The sequence below is a fragment of the Archocentrus centrarchus genome, chromosome 24, assembly GCF_007364275.1.
Source record: "Archocentrus centrarchus isolate MPI-CPG fArcCen1 chromosome 24, fArcCen1, whole genome shotgun sequence".
NCBI classification, from domain to species: domain Eukaryota; kingdom Metazoa; phylum Chordata; class Actinopteri; order Cichliformes; family Cichlidae; genus Archocentrus; species Archocentrus centrarchus.
The window spans coordinates 32721839-32742071 of NC_044369.1; the positions used below are offsets into that span (position 1 = coordinate 32721839).

General features: G+C 44.1%; 1 protein-coding gene across 1 annotated transcript in view; it reads right to left on the minus strand.

Moving 5' to 3' along the window:
* Positions 1 to 20233, minus strand: part of slc35f1 (solute carrier family 35 member F1) — a 36322-nt gene extending 16089 nt beyond the window's left edge. Inside the window, exons 1-3 of the mRNA XM_030722366.1 lie at positions 20051 to 20233; positions 18766 to 18941; positions 10267 to 10394 (exon numbers count right to left, since the gene is read on the minus strand). Coding sequence (XP_030578226.1) covers positions 10267 to 10394; positions 18766 to 18941; positions 20051 to 20145 — 399 coding nt within the window. The 5' untranslated portion in view covers positions 20146 to 20233. The remainder of the gene's footprint in view (positions 1 to 10266; positions 10395 to 18765; positions 18942 to 20050) is intronic.

The window sequence follows — 20233 nt, forward strand, 5'->3', positions numbered from 1 at the left end:
TTAACACTTACCTTTTTGATCAAGCTTATAGTTAAGGCTGGATCAGGTGATGCTGAACCCTCCCTTGGTTATGCTGCTAAAGGCCTAGGCTGATTAGTAGGTGGCCTGCTCTACCTCGTAAGCTAAAGCCACCCCCAGTACAAAATGACATAAAAATGTGGCTTATTATTTTAGATTGTTGTTTTAATATAAATTGTGTTTTTCTTACAGGCTGACCTTATATTTAGGAGGAGTCAATACAGTGAACGGACTAACAGGTTTCAGCACTGGTATTGTCAGGTGATATAGTAGGCCTCTTATGTTATGAGATGGTCATGCAAAAATTGCAGCTTCAGAACACCAATACCTTTAGAACTCTTAAAGCACTATAGACTGAAACATCTACACAATGGTCAAGGTTGGTCACTACTTGCTTGTACTCATGTTGACCTAGGTTGTGGCACACTTTGCACACATTTGTTGAGAGCCTCATTTTAAATTCAATTAAATTTTATTTATATAGCACCAAATCGCAACATTCGCCTCAAGGCACTTTATATTGTAAGGTAAGGACCCTACAATAATTACAAAGTAACCTCAACAGTCAAAACGACCCCCTATGAGCAGCACTTGGCGACAGTGGGAAGGAAAAACTCCCTTTTAACAGGAAGAACCAGGCTCAGGGAGGGGCAGTAATCTGCCACGACTGGTTGGGGGTGAGGGAAGGAAGACAGGACAAAAAATATACTGTGGAAGACAGCCAGAGATTGATCATAAGTAATGATTAAATGCAGTGGTGTATAAACAGAGTAAAAAGAGGTGAATGAAAAAGAAATACTCAGTGCATCATGGGAACAGCCTGGGCCTATTGCAGCATAACTAAGGGATGGTTCAAGGCAGTGTTAATTTCGTTGACGAACTACTTTCAAAATAGTTTTCACCAACAACCCTTTTTTTCATGACAAAAACCAGACGATAACTAAATAAAAACTACCTAAAAGGATAAAAATGATGACGAAATTAATTGATACTTTCATCAACGAATGAAAATGAGACGAAAATGGTTGGCGGGGACAACATCCAATCAGAACTGATTTAATGTGACAGAGTGAGACAGTTCCACAAATTTGATCTAAACCCGGGAAGGCCACACTAGCCTCTGAATACTTAATTATTAATACATTAGCTATGTTTGGTGTTTATTCTTGCACTAATGGCACTGCTGCTTTAACGTACTTAATTTTTTAAAGAATGTAATATGCAATTTATTATGAAAAATGCAATATTTTTCAGGCAGAGCAGGCCTACTCATAAATATTTCATTGTTGTGCTCAATAAACAAGGTCAGGTAAATAAAGATGTTGTTTATTCAATATCTTTGTGTGTGTATTGGTCTTTCAAGCATTAGTAATATTCCATAACTTTTAATAAATGTTTAATTTCATGTAAGTGTGTATAGTGACTGATTCAAGGGAACTGAAGAAAAAGCATTTACATTTTACATCCTTTAGTCAGCTGGATCAAATGTAGATTTAGTCGACTATATTCTTACGCTTATTAGTCAACTAAAACTAGACTAAAACTAAAACTATTCAGATTACTAAATTATGTCTAAAACTAAATTACATTTTTGTCAAAAGACTATGACTAAAACTAAATCAAAATTTGCTGTCAAAATTAACACTGGTTCAGGGTCACCTGATCCAGCCCTAACTATAAACTTTTAGGCCCAGTTTCCCGTACAGTGATTAAGTCTAATCCTGGACGAAATATTTTTTCCTGTTGTGGTCTTCATTGACTTTTTCCTTTTAGTCTAGGACCATGCTTAATCCATGAACGGGAAACCGGCCATTAAATTTTAAGGCTAATCTTAAAAATCTTAAAAAACCCTACATTTAACGTTTTCTTAAGTCTTTGTTATGTACTTTCTGACTTTTCAGGGTATGCATTCATCATATGTCAAGGTCTGCAGGATGTGCAGACCCAGTGTTTGTATTGAGGACCCAAATGCAGACGCATGGAGGCAGGGTGAGTTGAACAAAAAGCGAGCCATTTATTAGGCTGAAGGCAGAAATACAAATGTGAAGCATAAAGTGCAAAAAGGGAACTGAAAACTATAAATTACTGAAACCTAAAACTTAACATACTAAGAAACACTGGAGCTAGAAAACACTAGGGAAGCTGAACAGTTGCTCTCACAAGGGGAGACAGCGATTAAAAATACACAGAAGGGTAAATAGGGGAGGTGGAAAACCAGAACAGAACAAAAGATAAACAGGAAGCACAAGAGTCCAATAAAAAAGGAAACTGTTTTGGGGGCTGCCCAGGCCCCGAGGCTAGACAAGGGAATTGTAGCAGTTCTGGGGGCCACCCAGGCCATGGGGCAACACCCGGAGTGAGAGACCTTAACCCCTTAACTGGCAGAAAAAAATCACCTGACAAAAACTACACAACACCTTCTGGTTATTATTGGCTCTGAAAAACCCATTTCATAGCCTATTAACTGGCCGCGTCTGGTCCGCCGGCTGAATGAAGTGCATTTTATATGGCAGGCTAGACCCTCCCATTTTGATTGACACCTCATTCGGCCAATCATGTTAAGAAATGGGTTTGCTAGCGCCAGTGATACTCAGAGGGCGTCACGTAGCATTGTCAGGTGATTTGGTGCAGCCAGTTACATGATTGGCCGAATGAGGTGTCAATAAAAATGGGAGGGTCTAGCCTGCCATATAAAAGGGACTACAAACGGCCATCAGCGGGCCCTGGCCAGTTAAGGGGCTACAGAAAAACAGTCTTTGTCCCAAAGGAAGCAAATTCTAAAGACATCAGCCAATTCAGAAGCATTGCTTTACTTAATGTGGAAGGAAAGATATTCTTCTCAGTATTGGACAGAAGGATGATTACCTGTCTGCTGGAAAATGGCTACATCAATACCAAATACCAGAAGGTGGGAGTCCCAGGCTTCCCATGGTGTGTAGAGGATGCTACGTTGATCTGGGACCAGATCCAGAAGGCCAGACGAGTGAAGACAGATCTGGACATCATCTGGCTTGACCTCACCAGTGCATATGGATCAGTCTCACACCAGTTGATCAACTATGCCACGGAGTTCTTCTACATGCCCTGCTGTATTAAAAATCTGGTAGCACGTTACTTCATGGACATGCATATGTGCTTTGACCTCCAGGATTCCCGTAGCCTGTCTCTCAGATGATGAGGAGTCAGAAACAATAGCACATCTTTGTTGTTGGGGGAGAGAAAATCCCACTCTTGTCAGAGCAACCCTTTAGAAGCCTGGGGAGGCAGTATACCACATATTATAGTACATATTATAGTGATTATATCTATATCTATATTATATATAGTAGAGATCAGTATGAGAAGCATATATGACATCCTTCCTCATCAAATATCCTATAGCATGGCTGAAAAAAATACTACATGACCTTCTTGAGCTATTGTGTTATCAAGAATTTCACCTCTGACCTTGAGGTCAAGGTCACCAAAATTCAAAGTCGTCTGAGATTTCTAGTAGATACACCCATATATCTATTCAAAAATGCTAGGTCACATCTTTAGAGTCATTATGTTCACAAGATTTTCAGAAAACTTGACCTCTAAACTTGCCCTTGAGGTCTAGGTTTCCAACGGTCAAACTGATCTGCGATTTTTAGTGGATGCATCTTTGGAATCAATTTCACAATCCTAGGTCACATTTTTTTTTTCCAAGTCATCATGTTTGCAAGTTTTTCAGAAAAATTTACTTCTGACCTTGACCTTGAGGCCACCTTGAGGTTGAGGTCACAGAGATTTGAACTCATCTGAGATGGTTAGTAAATACACCTATGGTATCAATTTAAACATCCTAGGTGACATTGTTATTGAGTTATGGTGTTCACAGGATTTTCAGAAAACTTGGCCTTGTCTCATTTCTACTCGAGGTAAAGGTCACCAAGACTCACAGTCATCTGAGATTTTTAGTAGATGCACCTATGGTATCAATTTGAAAATGTTACGGCACCTCGTTCTCGAGTTATCATGTTCACAGTGTTGAAAGCTGCCCATCCAGTGGAGTGACAACAATACCCAATAGTCTTTTCTGGCTGAGGGGTAAAAACTAAGTAATTTAAAACAGTAAAAGAGCAAAAAGATCTACTTAACAGTAAAGAGTAAGACATACTTTCAATGAAAGCAATATTTCTGGCTATGAACTTTACTTAAAAATTTTAAATAAATATAAATATTAATATAATGACAAATATATGTTACTCAATATTCATTCATGTAGGTATAGGGCAAGCACCTTTTTCTTGATACTAGTAAGTGAGTTGTAGTTGAATTTTCTCAAATAAATGTAATCAAGAAAGATAGCCACAAACGTCGATAATAGGCCCTCGCTGAATTTAGAGCCCTTTAAATAGATGCCACAAATGAAATACTGCAGTGAATGGATTGACTACCCATAGGGAGAGTGTGCTCATCGCCATGGCAACAACATGCAAAATATGACACGGCATGATTGACTTTGTTTATCAGAGTAACCTACTGAATGTTGGTGCAAAATTTAATGCATGTCTGAAAAACTAAATGGTAAATTACACTTTATCCCATAAGAATAAAATGGGGCATTTGGGGCATCACCATGGCAATGTCTTACAAAATGTGACATGGGTCTCATTGACCTTTTTGATTAGAGTGACTTACAGAATGTTTGTACCAAATTTCATGCATTTCTGAGAAACTAAATTATTGACCTTCATATAATCTTTGTTTCATAGGGGGCGCTATTTCACCTATTGCCATGTATCCCCAGTTTTAGATTCAGACACTTCAGGCATTGATTCAAATTTCAGGCAAGCTGGAGCATGCATGAATGATTGCAGAAAATGTTTTGCAGCGAGATTAAAAAAAAAACCAAGGCCAAATTCGGCATGTTGCTATGGCAACGCTGTTTAATATTCTATAAAACCTTGAAAAAGAATGAAGGACACTTAGGCCAATTAGGCTGTTTACAGTGACCCCTATTTATAGGTTTTCAGAAAGCATTTGACCTGACCAACACTGTCTTTTACTTTGTGCTCGTCAGTGACCTTTTTTTTGTATGCAGGCTAATGATCCCGCTGATCCCGTTGGGAGGTTCGGGCCTAAATACTGGTGCAAATTCTTATGAGAATTTTCAGTGTACAGGAAAATATTAATTAAAAAAAAATGATGGTGACGTCAACAGTCTGACTAATCAGAGGCATCTCAGCAAGATGTTTGACACCACAGACTGGGATATGTTCTGACACAGCTTCAACAGTGACATCAACATGTTCACAGAAGTGGCTGTGGGATTAATTGAGAAATTAGTGGAAAACTGCATCCCAAAAACCACAACAAGGACATTTCCCAACTAGAAGCCATGGGTGGGGCGCCCGGGTGGCTTAGTGGTGAAGCCGGCGATCACATACATATGCGAGCGAAGCGGGTTTGAGTCCTGGGCTGTTGCCAATTTGCATCCGGGGCCAGGTTGCGGGGGCAGGAGCCTAAGCAGAGAAGCCCAGGCTTCCCTCTCCCCAGCCACCTCCTCCAGCTCATCCGGAGTGACCCCAAGGTGTTCCTAGGCCAGCCGAGAGATATAATCTCCCCAGCGTGTCCTGGGTCTACCACGGGGCCTCCTCCTGGTGGGACATGCCCAGAACACCTCACCTAAGAGGCAGCCAGGAGGCATCATAGTCAGATGCCTGAGCCACCTCAACTGGCTCCTTTCGATGTGGAGGAGCAGCGGCTCTACTCTGAGCCCCTCCCGGATGGCCACATTCCTCACCCTGTCTCTAAGGGAGAGACCAGCCACCCTTCGAAGGAAACTCATTTCTGCCGCTTGTATTCGCGATCTTATTCTTCGGTCACTACCCAAAGCTCGTGACCATAGGTGAGGGTAGGAACGTAGATCGACCAGTAAATCGAGAGCTTAGCTTTTACACTAAGCTCCCTCTTCACCACGACAGACCGGTGCAGCATCCGCATCACTGCAGAAGCAGCCCCGATCCATCTGTTGATCTCCCGCTCCCTTCTCCCATCACTCGTGAGCAAGACCCCGAGATACTTGAACTCCTCCACTTGAGGCAAGAACTCATTCCAGGAACGAGTGCAATATATTTTATTTCATTTATATGTACAAGTTTGAAATAAAACAATCAAACCCCAACAACCAAACTCCCTTTTAACACGAAGAAGCCTCCAGCAGAACCAGGTTCAGGGAGGGGCAGTCATCTGCTGCGACCGGTTGGGAGTGAGGGGAAAGAGAAGAGAGCAGAGAGAGACATGAAAAGTGGCAAACTATGGGAGAGAGAGCCAGAGTTTAATAATTGCTGATTATTAAATACAGCAGTGGTGTATAAACACACAGAAAAGTCAGATGAGTGAATCGTGGGAAACCCCTCCAGCAGCCTAAGCCTGCTAGAACCATCCGTTCAGGGTCACCTGATCCAGCACTCCCTAACTATAAGCTTTATCAAAAAGTAAATGGTATATAGCACTCAAGACTCTTTCTTACTACAAGCCTTATTCACCCAAGTATTCATACAAGTGCTTTATTCTATGCCTAAGTACTTCATTAACTTCACATTAACATTCACACACTCACTCCAATGGATGCATCAAGGACAACTTAATTCAACTCAACTTCCCCAAGGATACTGTGACATGTAGGTTGGGGGAGCCAGGGATTGAATTACCGACCTTCTGATTAGTAAACGACCACCTTGTGAGCCACATCCACACCTAAGTTTTTAATTCAATTTCAATCCAATTTTATTTTTATAGCGCCAAATCACAACAAACAGTCGCCTCAACTTGCTGTAAACAACACAATAATTACAGAGAAACCCCAACAGCCAAAATGACCCCCTATGAGCAAGCAATTAGCAATAGTGCGATGAGGTCTTTAAGATATGATGGGGCCTGATTATTCAAGATGTTACATGTGAGAAGAATAATGGCTTTTAAATTAAATCCTGAATTTAACAGGGAGCCAATGAACAGAAGCTAATATGGGAGAAATATGTTCGCTCGCTCTCTTGATAAAGGAGAAAGCATCTAAGTAAATATCGGTAGTTATTTAACTTACTGTACTTAATGATATATTAGTGGAAAGGCTGTGAATGATTTTTTTCTCCAATGGTTACAATTTTATTTGAGAAGAAATTCATGAAGTCATTACTAACTGAGGTTAAAGGAATATTTGACTCAAAAGAGCTCTGACTCTGTCAGCCTGGCTACGTGCTCACTCTTCTTCTCCAGTCACTTATGAAGAGTAAGATGTCCTTGCTTTCTGGACAAACTATTTTTCCAGGCCCAGTGAAGGTCTTCTAAATGAGTGCAATACCATTTCCTCTCCAGCCTACAGGTTATTTGCTTTAAGGTGTGTGTTTGTGAGTTGCTCCAGGGAGTCAAGCATCTTTGATTTGTTGCCTTCTTTTTGTGAGGAGCAACAGTATCCAGGGTCATACGCAGTGAGGATGTAATGGTATAAAGATAATCAACCTCTGTGGGAGTAAAGTTTAGATAGCTGCTCTGCATTGTGCTGGCACGTGGCATTGAAGAAGATAACAGTGGAGGACTTAAACTTCCTTACAGCACTTTCAGAAAGAAATCTACTGTAATGAAATGTATTCTCCAGCTCTCTGCAGTTCATTATTGTAAAATTAAATCTTATCAAAAATGGTCAGACAAAAAAGGACTGATCAAACACATGAGTCTGTGACACCAGGTTCATTTCCCATTCTTCCATTCAGATCTCCAGCTGGAAGCACATTTCCAGCACCCAGAAGTAGGAGATTTCGCAATGGATAATTGGTGTGTACAAAAACAGGACTGAGGCCTCATCAATGCTGAACTGGACCAGAAACTTTATCAAATGCATTCACAATACTGGATGCAAAAACAACTGAGTCTCAGTCAGACTCACCTCTCACTATTTTGCATTTGTGGTCCAAACATGGTCACTTCTGACCAGGGTTATTATAGTTATCGAAAACAAATGAAATAACAAAAACTGAGATTAATAAAACATTTTCGTTAACTGAAATAAATAAAAACTATAATTAAAAGGAAAAAACTATAACTAACTAAAACTGCATCGTGAGTTTACAAAACTAAAACTAACGGAAATTATAAATAAAATGACCTTCCTTTTCTTGTTTGTCATTTTATTTAGCCTTGTGGATTGATATGAAATTATTTTTTCCACTGTCCGAGTTTAAGCTGGGAGCGCCATCGGGCAACTGTGTGCGTGCGTTCACCGCGCTGGTCCTTAAAGTAATGGCAGCGGTCTGCCGGGAAAGCAGCAGAGTCCCATATGGAGTTACTTTGAGTCCGATAGCACAGATAGAAGCGAGTGTCCTTTTGTGGATGATGAAAAAATGTGTGGAACACTTCTCAGTTAGGAAAAACCACCAACATCAAAGTCACCCTGAGAAGCGCACAACGCCTACAGAAACTGCTCTGATCCTACGACGTAACCTCTGGAGAAATGTGACTACTCGTCAGGTCCACGCAGCCCACAATGCTGTGATTAAACCCGTTCAGTCCTTGTGTGTTTCCAGCTACTTTATCGGTGAGAGAATAACAATCAGGAATAATGATCAAAGCATCAATATAAGGACTCACAAATGTCAACAAATTCCTGGAGGGAGACTGCTGAAACTATCGGAATGGATGTGAGGGAATGAAGAAAGTGAAAAACAGGGACAAATATGTTTGCAGCCAAAAAACTGAGCACAAAGAGCGAGGACCAAAAAAAAGTCCCAGCCGGCACCACATATACAACACCGGCACACGACTGCAAGGTAATTAACACGCACAATCCAGCTACACAAGCATAAATGCGGACATGATGTTGGCCACTTCATTGTGTACGAGGCCACAAAGACCCTGAAGGCTAATTAGGAGCATCTAACCAAGCTAGCTCCAAAACAGAAGCAGCATCAGGTGGTGGGAACATCAGGATGCAGCTGGATTTGTTTTTGTCATATAGGTGTTGTTAATCTGTTGCACTGACGCTGAAGTTTATTGTAGAGTTTATTTATTGAGTTTTGAAGTTCATATTTTTCTTTGTTTCTCCCTGTTGATGTTCATATATATGATGTTATTCATATGTTGATGTTAATATTACAGACATTTAGCATGTAGTGCTGCTGTCTTGTGAACAGTTGTTGTTGAATATATTTCTTTAAATAGTATCTTTTGTCAAGTTTTTATTACACAATGGTCACTCTTGAATCTTGCACCTGACAAAGTATGAAAATACTAAAACTAATACTAAAACTAACAAAAAGTAAACTAAAACTAAGCTTTAATCCAAAAACAAACAAAAAAAAAATAGCAAAACTGCTCTGAACACTAACTAAAACTAACTGAATTAGAGAGAGAAAAAAGTAAAAATGAACTATAATTATGCATTAGACTTATATAGCACTTTTCAAGGTACTCAAAGACACTTTACAATTTCATGCACTATTCATTCGCACCTCAATCATACTTGGTAAATGGTAAATGGACTAGTTCTTATATAGCGCTTTTCTACTCAGTCAGAGCACTCAAAGCGCTTAAATACTTGGTGGTGATAAGCTACTAATGTAGCCACAGCTGCGCTGGGGCAGTCTGACAGGAGCGTGGCTGCCAATTCGCACCTATGGCCCCTCCAACCACCACCAAACACCAACCACATTCACACTTAGGCAATGTGGGTTAAGTGTCTTGCCCAGGGACACAATGACAGCATGCGCTCAGACAGGGTATCAAGCCAGTGACCCTCCGGTTGCGAGGTGAGCACCTACCCACTGCACCACTGCCACCCACAACTTAACTATAATGTAAAATCCAAAACTATTATAACCCTGCTTCTGACACTAAAACACCAGAATTATAAGCTTTAAAATGGAGCCCCCATGGGTGTCATGGTGGTTATGCCCATTTTTAATACAGTCTATGATTTCTGCACAAAATTTAATGCTAATGCATTAAGTGAATATTGAGATATTTATTTTATGATTTAAGTTGAAACTGTTAGTGACTTAGGAATGCCTAGAAAGAAAAATCAGGGGATTTCCTGTGAAGATGTTGAATAACACTCTAGTCAGAGAAACAATATTTCATATTTATTCTATACAATTTTAAGTATTTTGTAACATAAACATCAAGATTATTTTGTCAGATTTGACAAAAGCTCTATGGGGCCGCAGAGGACAGCTGGCAGTGATATAATGCCTGCAAACATACACAGAAGCACTCACACATACTAACCTGTACACTGGACAGTGTAGTGTACTGGTAAGCCCTAAGGACCAAATAGTTGGCCTCAATGTCAATCACACTCAGAATCATGTATTTCCACCAGCGCTGCTTTAGGATGGCCAGTAAGTTCCCTTCCCCTGGTGAGAGACACAAAGAGAGAAACTCAAATCAGCATTCCAAACAAAGTGATAAAGATGATTCAGTCCATTACAGCACACACAGTCACAAACCCCCATAAGCCAACCAGCCAAAAAATGTTTTGTGTTTGTTTCTTTTAGAGAATGTACAAATAGTCTAGACTCTAGACCATTAACTTCACTTTGATGTGAGCAAAAATTAAAGTTATTTCCACAACTTTGCCATCATGCGACAGCATTAGCACGATCATCTGTTCTTAAGAATCCTATTGGAAAGGATCCAGTATATTATATATATATATATATATATTTTATGGAGGGTTTCATCTGAAATCCAGCACCCTAAGACTGTACCCTAATTGGAAGAAAGGAGGCCGAGGACTAGTGAATGTCAGAATGACTATCCTGGCTGAAACTACAGAGCTTCATGAGTACATCAGGAAGATGGCTAAAACTTATCAACTGCTTAGTGAATACCTCGGGCAGCAGAAACCAGAGAAAGAAAGAACCAGAGGAAGAACAGGAACCATCATGGAAGGACAGGCACCTGCACAGGATATACAACTGACAGTTAGAAGAAGTGGCTGATATTGAAAAATCCTACCAATGGCTGGACAAAGTTGGACAGACAGACAGCACAGAGGGACTAATCATAGCAGCACAGGAACAAGCTCTGAGCACAAGATTGATAGAGGTTGACATCCATCACACAAGACAAGACCACAGGTGCAGGCTGTGCAGAGATACCCCTGAGACAATCTAGGACATAACAGCAGGGTGCAAGATGCTAGCAGGCAGGGCCTGTAGAATGCCATAACCAAGTGGCTGGCACAGTATACAGGAACATCTAAACTGAATATGGCCTGGAGGTCCTGAGGTCAAAATGGAATATGCCCCCAAGGGTGGTTGAGAATGACCAAGCTAAGATCCTGTGGGACTTCCAGATACAAACTAGTGATGGCTAACCAACTGAAAATAGTAGTGGTGGACAAGCAGAGGAAGAAGGCTGTAGTGATAGATCTAGCAATACTGAGCAATAGCAACATCAGGAAGAAGAACACAAGAAGCTTGAGAAATAACAAGGGCTGAGAGAAAAGGTAGAGAAAATGTGGAAGGTGAAGGCAAGAGTGATCCCCATGGTAATTGAAGCACTTGAGACATTGACCCCCAATGAGAGACCACGTGAGGACCCATGTGAGCCACTACAAATGCCCAGTATGTGCCATGATGTGTCCATCACCCTCTGGTGACAGGTGGAAACGCAGGCCCGTTCTTAAGCGTTTCGCCGGTTCATTGAAACTGACACTAGCACTGGTATGAGAACCTCAGGGGTGGAAAAGTAGTAACTGTGGTGTTATGGATCAAATTAAGGATTTAAGTGGGCTTTTAGAGCAGCCTGATTATAATTAGTTACAATAGTCAAGCCTAGAAGTAGGCTTGACTATTGTAATTAATTAGCCTGGAAGTACTCGTCCGTGAATCGCCACCTCATCGTGGTGGAGGGGTTTGTGTGTCCCAGTGATCCCAGGAGCTATGTTGCCCGGGGGCTTGTCCTCCTGGTAGGGTCTCCCATGGCAAACTGGTTCTGGGTGAGGGTCCAGACAAAAAGCGGTTCAGAAGACCCCTATGTTTGTAACAGCAAGGGAACAGTTTACCCTGCCCGGGATAGGGTTACCGGGGCCCCACCCTGGAGCCAGGCCTGGGGAGGGAGCTCGAGGTAGAGCGTCTGGTGGCCGGGCATTAGCCCGTGGTGCTCGGCCGGGCGCAGCCTGAAGAGGTTACACGGGCCCGCCCTCCTGTAGACCCACCACCCGCAGGAGGCGTCGTAGGGGTCAGGTGCAATGTGTGTTGGACGGTGGCCAAGGGCGGAGGCCCTGGCGGACCGATTCCTGGCTATTGAGACTGGCTATTGGGACATGGAATGTCACCTCTCTGGTGGGGAAGGAGCCTGAGCTAGTGCGTGAGGTTGAGAGATACCAGCTAGATATAGTTGGGCTCACCTCAACGCATGGCCTGGGCTCTGGAACCAGTCTCCTGGAGAGGGGCTGGACTCTGTTCTAGTCTGGAGTTGCCCTTGGTGAGAGGCGGCGAGCTGGGGTGGGTATTCTTGTATCCCCCCGGCTTGCTGCCTGTACGTCGGAGCTTTCACCGGTGGATGAGAGGGTTGTTTCCCTGCGCCCTTGGGCTGGGGAACAGGTCCTGACTGTTGCTTGCGCTTATGCGCCGAATGACAGTTCAGAGTACCCACCCTTTTTGGAGTTGCTGGGCGGGGTGCTGGAGAGTACTCCATCTAGTGACTCCATAGTCTTGCTGGGAGACTTCAACGCTCGTGTGGGCAATGACAGTGAGACCAGGAGGGGTGTGATTGGGAGGAACGGCCTGCCCGATCTGAACCCGAATAGTGTTTTGTTGTTGGACTTCTGTGCAAACCACAGTTTGTCCATAACGAACACCATGTTCGAACATGAGGATGTCCATAAGTGCATGTGGCACCAGGACACCCTAGGTCGCAGGTCGATGATCGATTTTGTAATCGTATCATCAGATCTGCGGCAGTATGTTCTGGACACTCGGGTGAAGAGAGGAGCTGAGCTGTCAACTGATCACCACCTGGTGGTGAGTTGGATCAGATGGCGGGGGAAGATGCTGGACAGACCTGGCGCACCTAAACGTATTGTGAGGGTCCGCTGGGAACACCTGGCAGAAGCCCCAGTCCGGGAGATCTTCAACTCCCACCTCCGGCAGAACTTCGACAACATTCCGAGGGAGGCTGAGGACATTGAGTCCAAATGGACCGTGTTCCGCACCTCCATTGTTGAGGCTGCTGCTCGGAGCTGTGGCTGCAAGGTGGTTGGTGCCTGTCGTGGGGGTAACCCCCGAACCAGATGGTGGTCACCGGAGGTGAAGGGAGCCATCAAGCTGAAGAAAGAGTCCTATTGGGCTTGGTTAGCCTGTGGGACTCCGGAGACAGCTGACAGGTATCGGCAGGCCAAACGGAATGCAGCTCGGGCAGTGGTCGAAGCAAAAACTCGGGTGTGGGAGGAGTTCGGTGAGGCTATGGAAAAAGACTTTCGGATGGCATCGAAGCGATTCTGGCAAACCGTCAGGTGACTCTGGAGGGGAAAGCAGTGCTCCACTCACACGGTTTATAGTGCGGGTGGGGTGCTGCTGACTTCAACTGAGGCTATAGTCGGACGGTGGAAGGAAAACTTCGAGGACCTCCTGAATTCCACTGACACGCCTTCTGTAGTGGAAGCAGAGTCTGGGGATGAGGGGGATGACTTGAACATCACTGGGGGTGAGGTCACTGAGGTAGTTAAACAACTCCTTGGTGGCAGGGCCCCTGGGGTGGACGAGATTCGCCCTGAGTTCCTGAAGGCTCTGGATGTTGTAGGGCTGTCTTGGTTGACACGACTCTGCAACATCGCGTGGAGATCTGAGGCAGTGCCATTGGATTGGCAGACCGGGGTGGTGGTCCCCATCTTTAAGAAGGGAGACCGGAGGGTGTGCACCAAATTTAGTGGAATCACACTCCTCAGTCTCCCCGGAAAGGTCTATGCCAGGGTGCTGGAAAGGAGGGTCCGTCCATTAGTCGAACCTCGGATTCGGGAGGAACAATGCGGTTTTTGTCCTGGTCGTGGAATGCTGGACCAGCTCTTTATCCTCTCAAGGATATTCGAGTGTGCGTGGGAGTTTGCCCAACCAGTCTACATGTGCTTTGTTGGACTTGGAGAAGGCATTCGACCGTGTCCCTTGGGGTATCCTGTGGGAGGTCCTGTGGGAGTATGGGGTGTCTGGCCCATTGTTGCGGGCCATTCAGCCTCTGTACAACCGCAACAAGAGCTTGGTTCATATTGCCGGCAATAAGTCAGACTCATTTCCTGTGGGTGTTGGACTTTGCCAGGGCTGCCCTTTGTCACCAATTCTGTTCATAATTTTTATGGACAGAATTTCTAGGCGTAGCCAGGTGGCGGAAGGCTTCTTCTTTGGTGGCTTGGAGTCTCATCTCTGCTCTTTGCAGATGATGCGGTCCTGTTGGCTTCATCAGGGGGGGGCCTCCAGCTCACAGTGGAACGGTTCGCAGCCGAGTGTGAAGCGGCCGGCATGAGAATCAGCACCTCTAAGTCTGAGGCCATGGTCCTCAGCCGGAAAAGGGTGGAGTGCCCTCGCCGGCTCAGGAACGAGTTCTTGCCCCAAGTGGAGGAGTTCAAGTATCTCGGGGTCTTGTTCACTAGTGATGGGAGAAGGGAGCGGGAGATCAACAGACAGATCGGGGCTGCTTCTGCAGTGATGCGGACACTGCACCGGTCCGTCGTGGTGAAGAGGGAGCTTAGTGTAAAAGCGAAGATTTCGATTTATTTTTTTCGATTTTTCGATTTATCGGTCAATCTACGTCCCTACCCTCACCTATGGTCACGAGCTCTGGGTAGTGATCGAAAGAATAAGATCGCGAATACAAGCGGCAGAAATTAGTTTCCTTCGAAGGGTGGCTAGCCTTTCTCTTAGAGATAAGGTGAGGAATGCGGCCATCTGGGAGGGGCTCAGAGTAGAGCCGCTGCTCCTCCACATCGAAAGGAGCCAGTTGAGGTGGCTCGGGCATCTGATTAGGATACCTCCTGGCCACCTCTTGGGTGAGGTGTTCCAGGCATGTCCCACCAGGAGAAGGCCCCGTGGTAGACCCAGGACACGCTGGAGAGATTATATCTCTCGGCTGGCCTAGGAACACCTTGGGGTCCCTCCGGATGAGCTGGAGGAGGTGGCTGGGGAGAGGGAAGCCTGGGCTTCTCTGCTTAGGCTCCTGCCCCCGCGACCCGGCCCCGGATAAGCGGAAGAGAATGGATGGATGGATGGAAGCCTAGAAGTAATGAATGGATGAACTAGAATTTCAGCAGCACTCTGAGACAGGATGCAATATTGAACAGATGAAAAGCAGTCCTACATAGTTGTTTAAAGTCTGTGTTGAAGGATACATCCTGGTCAAAAATGACTCCCAAGGTTCTTCACAATCAAATGCACTTGATTAATCAGCAGCAACAGTGACCTCCTCTGTAAATGCAGATGTTTTGACAGTTTGTTGGTCGGTAGCATTCCGGTGCGTTACTATAGTGTCAAGGAGGAAAAAACGTCAGCAATGACTTTGAAGAAGCAGTTGTCATTGCCGGTCAATCTGGAAATGATTATATGACCACTTCCAAACAATTTGACATCCATCATTCTACAGCGAGAAGTGGAAAACTTTCAAGACAAGTAGTGAATGTCCCAGCAAATTTACCCCCAAGGTCAGGCTGTGCAATGCTCAGAGAAAATACCCCCCCCCCCCCAAAAAAAGCAAACAAACAAACAAAAGAAACAGCTACATCTTGGACCCTACAGGCCTTAGTTAACATGTTAATCTTAAAGGTAATGACTGCAATTAGAAAAACACAAAGACAAGTATGGCTTTTTTGGAAGGGTTGCCAGGAGACCCTCTTCTCTCTAAAAGGAACATCTGAGCAAGGCTTAGGTTTGCATCTGAACAAACCACAAGAATTCTGGAACAATGTCCTTTGGCCAGATGAGACCAAAGTGGAGATGTCTGGCCATAACACTGTGCCACACAGCATATCAGCAAAAACACCTAAACCAACTGTCAAGCATGGTGGTGGAGGGGTGATGAGTTGCACTTGTTTTGCAGCCAAGAAGGCCTGGGCACCTTACATTGACTCACTGAGTTGACCACAAACTCCTCTGTATACCAAAATACTCTAGAATCAAATATGAAACCATCTAACAGCTTAAGCTTGGCTGCAATGATGATTCCAGCAAATCTACAAGAATGGTTGAAAAAGAAAAGAATCCGGTTGTTCAGAGTTCAAGTCCAGACCTCAATATGATCATAATGTTATAGTGGGACCTTAAGAGACCTGTGCATAAACAAACCTCAATGAGCTGAAACAATGCTATAAAAAAGAGAAGAATTCCTCCACAATGTGAGATGTGAGAAACTAATTAAGTCATACAGAAAATAATTACTTCAAGTTATTGCTGTTAAAGATGTCTACAAGCTACTGAATCATTGGGTGTACTTTGTTTTTCACAAACTGCTTCTGTATTTTGGTATTGTTTTTGTTAAATATACTGTTATGTTCCTTAGTCTAGGGGGCAAGGGAGCAACATACAATTAAAAAGAGGAAAACACCACACAGCTAACAGCCCAACACTCTCCAAACTGGAGACGCTACCTGTCCCGTTAAGGGGCTAAAAGCAGGAATACCACTAAACGAACACAACCCCTCCCTCAAAGAAAACCCACTTCCTCGGACCACGTCTGTTGTCGGCCAACAGATAAGCCACCCTCCGCACCAGGAGTCACGCAATCCTCACATGAGCACTAGTCCGCTGCCCCTGGCCCTCGCCACGCTTTTCCCTCTCTCCCTTTCCGCGTCTCGCATTCACCTTATGCCAGGTGTCCTTAATCGGAAGTGGACACACTTTGAGTTTGGCCCGGGCTGGGGAGAGAGAGAAGCTGTGATCCCACGCACACCAACACAACACGGCACACAGCCGTAACATATACCATTCGATGTTGAAAAACAGCAGGACTAAGATCCTGCGAGACTTCAAGTTCCAGACAGGGAAGCAACACCCAGCCAACCCAACCACAGTGGTACATGGACTGGTTTTTACAGCACTTTTCTACACACAACATGTCTCATTCACCCATTCACACAAGCAGTTTTTCTATGACTAAGTGCTTTCTATCTAACATTCACACACAAATTCATACGCTGATGAATGCACCGAGAGCAGCACAGGATTCAATATCTTGCCCAAGGATATTTTGGCACGAAGACTGGAGAAGCCAGTCTTCCAATTAGTAGATGACCAGCTCTACCTCCTGAGCCACAGCCATCCCAGTGGCAATAAGGAGCAGAAGACCACAGTTGTGATAGATATGGCAATCCCAACAGACAGCAACATCAGAAAGAAGGAGCATGAGAAAACAGAGAAATACAAGTGGATCAGGTGTGGAAGGTAAAGTCCAAAGTGGTCCCAGCAGTAAGAGAAGCATTTTTAACCCTAATCCCCAAACTGGAAGAGAGGTTCATACAGATTCCAGGCACATCAGAGATCTTCATCCAGAAAAGTGAAGTTCTGGGGTGGCTCAGTGGTGGAGCCGGTGACCACATGCAAATACTGTGCTGCAGTGCAGGTGGCACAGGTTCGAGTCCTGGCCTGTCGCCAATTTACCCATGTGTCTTCCCCCATTTCCTGTATAAAGCCAGTATAGCCAAAAAAGAGAAGTGAAGTCCTGAGAACAGCCAAGACCCCGTGTAAACCTTTCAAACTCCTAGGCCTCTGGTAAAGGACTAGAGTTTGAAGAAAACATGCATATATATATATATATATATATATATATATATATATATATATATATATATATATATATATATATATATATATAAAATCTCTCTCAAATATACACATTGCCAAAAATATTTGGTCGTCTGTCTTCACGTGCACATGGTAAATGGACTAGTTCTTATATAGTGCTTTTCTACTCTAGCTGAGCACTTAAAGCGCTTTATACAACACAACTGCATTTACCCATTCATAGACTGAAGCAGCCAGGGCTCAAAACCACTAATGTTCCAATTAGTAGATGACCTACTCTACCTCCTGAGCCACACATGACATCCCATTCTTAATCCATAGGGTTTAATATGATCTCAGCCCACCCTTTGCAGCTATGACAGCTTCAGCTGTTCTGGGAAGAATTTCCACAAAGTTTAGGAGTGTTTATGGGAATTTTTGATCATTCTTCCAGAAGCGCATTTGTGAGGTCAGACACTGATGTTGGAGAGAAGGCCTTGCTCACAGTCTCTGCTCTAATTCATCCCAAAGGTGGTCTTTTGGGTTGAGGTCAGGACTGTGCAGCCCAGTCAAGTTCATCCATACCAAACTCACTCATGTATGTCTTTATGGTCCTGCTTTGTGTACTGGTGTGCAGTCATATTTGAACAGGAAGGAGCTATCCACAAAATGTCATGAAGTTGGGAACATGAAATTGCTCAAAATGTCTTGGTATGCTGAAGCATTAAGAGTTCCTTTCACTGGAACTAAGGGGCCGAGCCCAACTCCTGAAAAACACCCCCACACCATAATCCCCCTCCACCAAACTACACTTGGGACAATGCAGTCAGAAAAGTTCTGTTCTCCTGGCAACCACCAAACCCAGAGTCACCAAACACAAATAACTTTTTTGCATCAACACTGTGGATTCCGGCCTCGGTTTTAGACATACTGAAAGCACAGTTTGTTGTACTGTCCACTTCTAGTTACAATATTTATACTAATCTATGCACACATACGTCTCAGTTTAGGTCTTTACCTTGCCTGACTGCCAGCGTGGTGGTGTAGACCAGAAACAGCAGGATGTAGTTGAGGAAGGTCTGAAAGACTGGTGTGTTAGCGTGGAAGTCATTCGCCAGGTACTTGCTCGTCAGACCTATAGCACAAATTAACAAGGACAGGACCTGACCCAGGGCCAAGGTCACCAACAGGTCCCTGCGGAGGACAGCACACATTAACAAAGGGGTCAGTTTTATCACTGAGCATGAATGGCAGTGATTTTCATAATCATAAGGCAATAATCTACTCATACATACGCTGATTGTTACAACAATCTCTGTCATGTGAGTTGACTACCAATATAAAATGACTGAAATCATACTTACTCCTGCAATACCTATTTTTGCCCACTAGGTGTAACTGCAAGTAGCACACAGTGACATATCACCTTCCTTTTTGCACTCAAAAGTTACACAGTAATACAGCCGGTCACTTAGAGTAGGGTTTGTTTTCACAGTTTGTACTGTGCCGTTTGCCTTCCTCCTGTAAAGCCTGATATTTCTTATCAACACAGATATGAGTTTAGACAGTGGCTGCAGTTTTCTGCGTTTCCTGTCAGTGTGTTCGTGAACCCTGTAAAGTGACCACTGAGGGTATTTTTCAGCTGTAAAATTAAATAGTGATCACAAGATTTTAGTAACCAAAATTAAAGGGGAACCAAAATCATGTAATATGTATTTTTACTGGCCTGGGATCAATTTCAGATTCAGCTTTAAAAAAAAAAAAAGACTTTCAGTCTCCATTGTATGACATCCTGTTTTTATGTAGTAAACATGGCAATAGCCAAAACACAACACATGTATGCATCCATCCGCGTGCACGAACACACACACAGACATGACGGCCAAGGACTGTCTGTGTTTCAATCGAGACTGCAAGGGCATGAGAAAAGGGAGTTTGCGAGATGCAGTGAGTGTGGGCCGGTGGGTGGAGGTGACGAAGGCTGTAGCAGACACGGAGACTGGACAGCAGACATTGTGCAGACAGATAAACCCGGCATGGCAGCAGGTACCGAACCAGCACAGCGTGTCCACACTTTGCAGGTCACTAACGTGTATTAATGCACCTGCTCGAACGCTGCACTCACTACAAACAGGCACACAGACACACACAGCTGTTTGCATGATGTTACGATGACATCTATTGCTCGGCATGTAACAGAATCTGGTGTGATGGCCAGCTTGTGTATGAAAACGCACTCATGTGCCTTCAGCGAGGAGCGTGGAGTGAATGTTAATGGATCAGCGCCACCACCGTCATCTTACCTCGTCAAGACCTTCCTGATCCGCTGGTAAAGGCTCGGAGCCGGGGTGCCCGTACCTCTGGGAACACTCTCCACAGTGGAGACGACAGAAATCATCCTTTTAGCGAACGTGCGGACATCAGTGCATTGTGCTCGGAGGAGTCCCGAAGGAGGAGGGGGCGTCGAGGAGGCTCGTCTTAGGGAG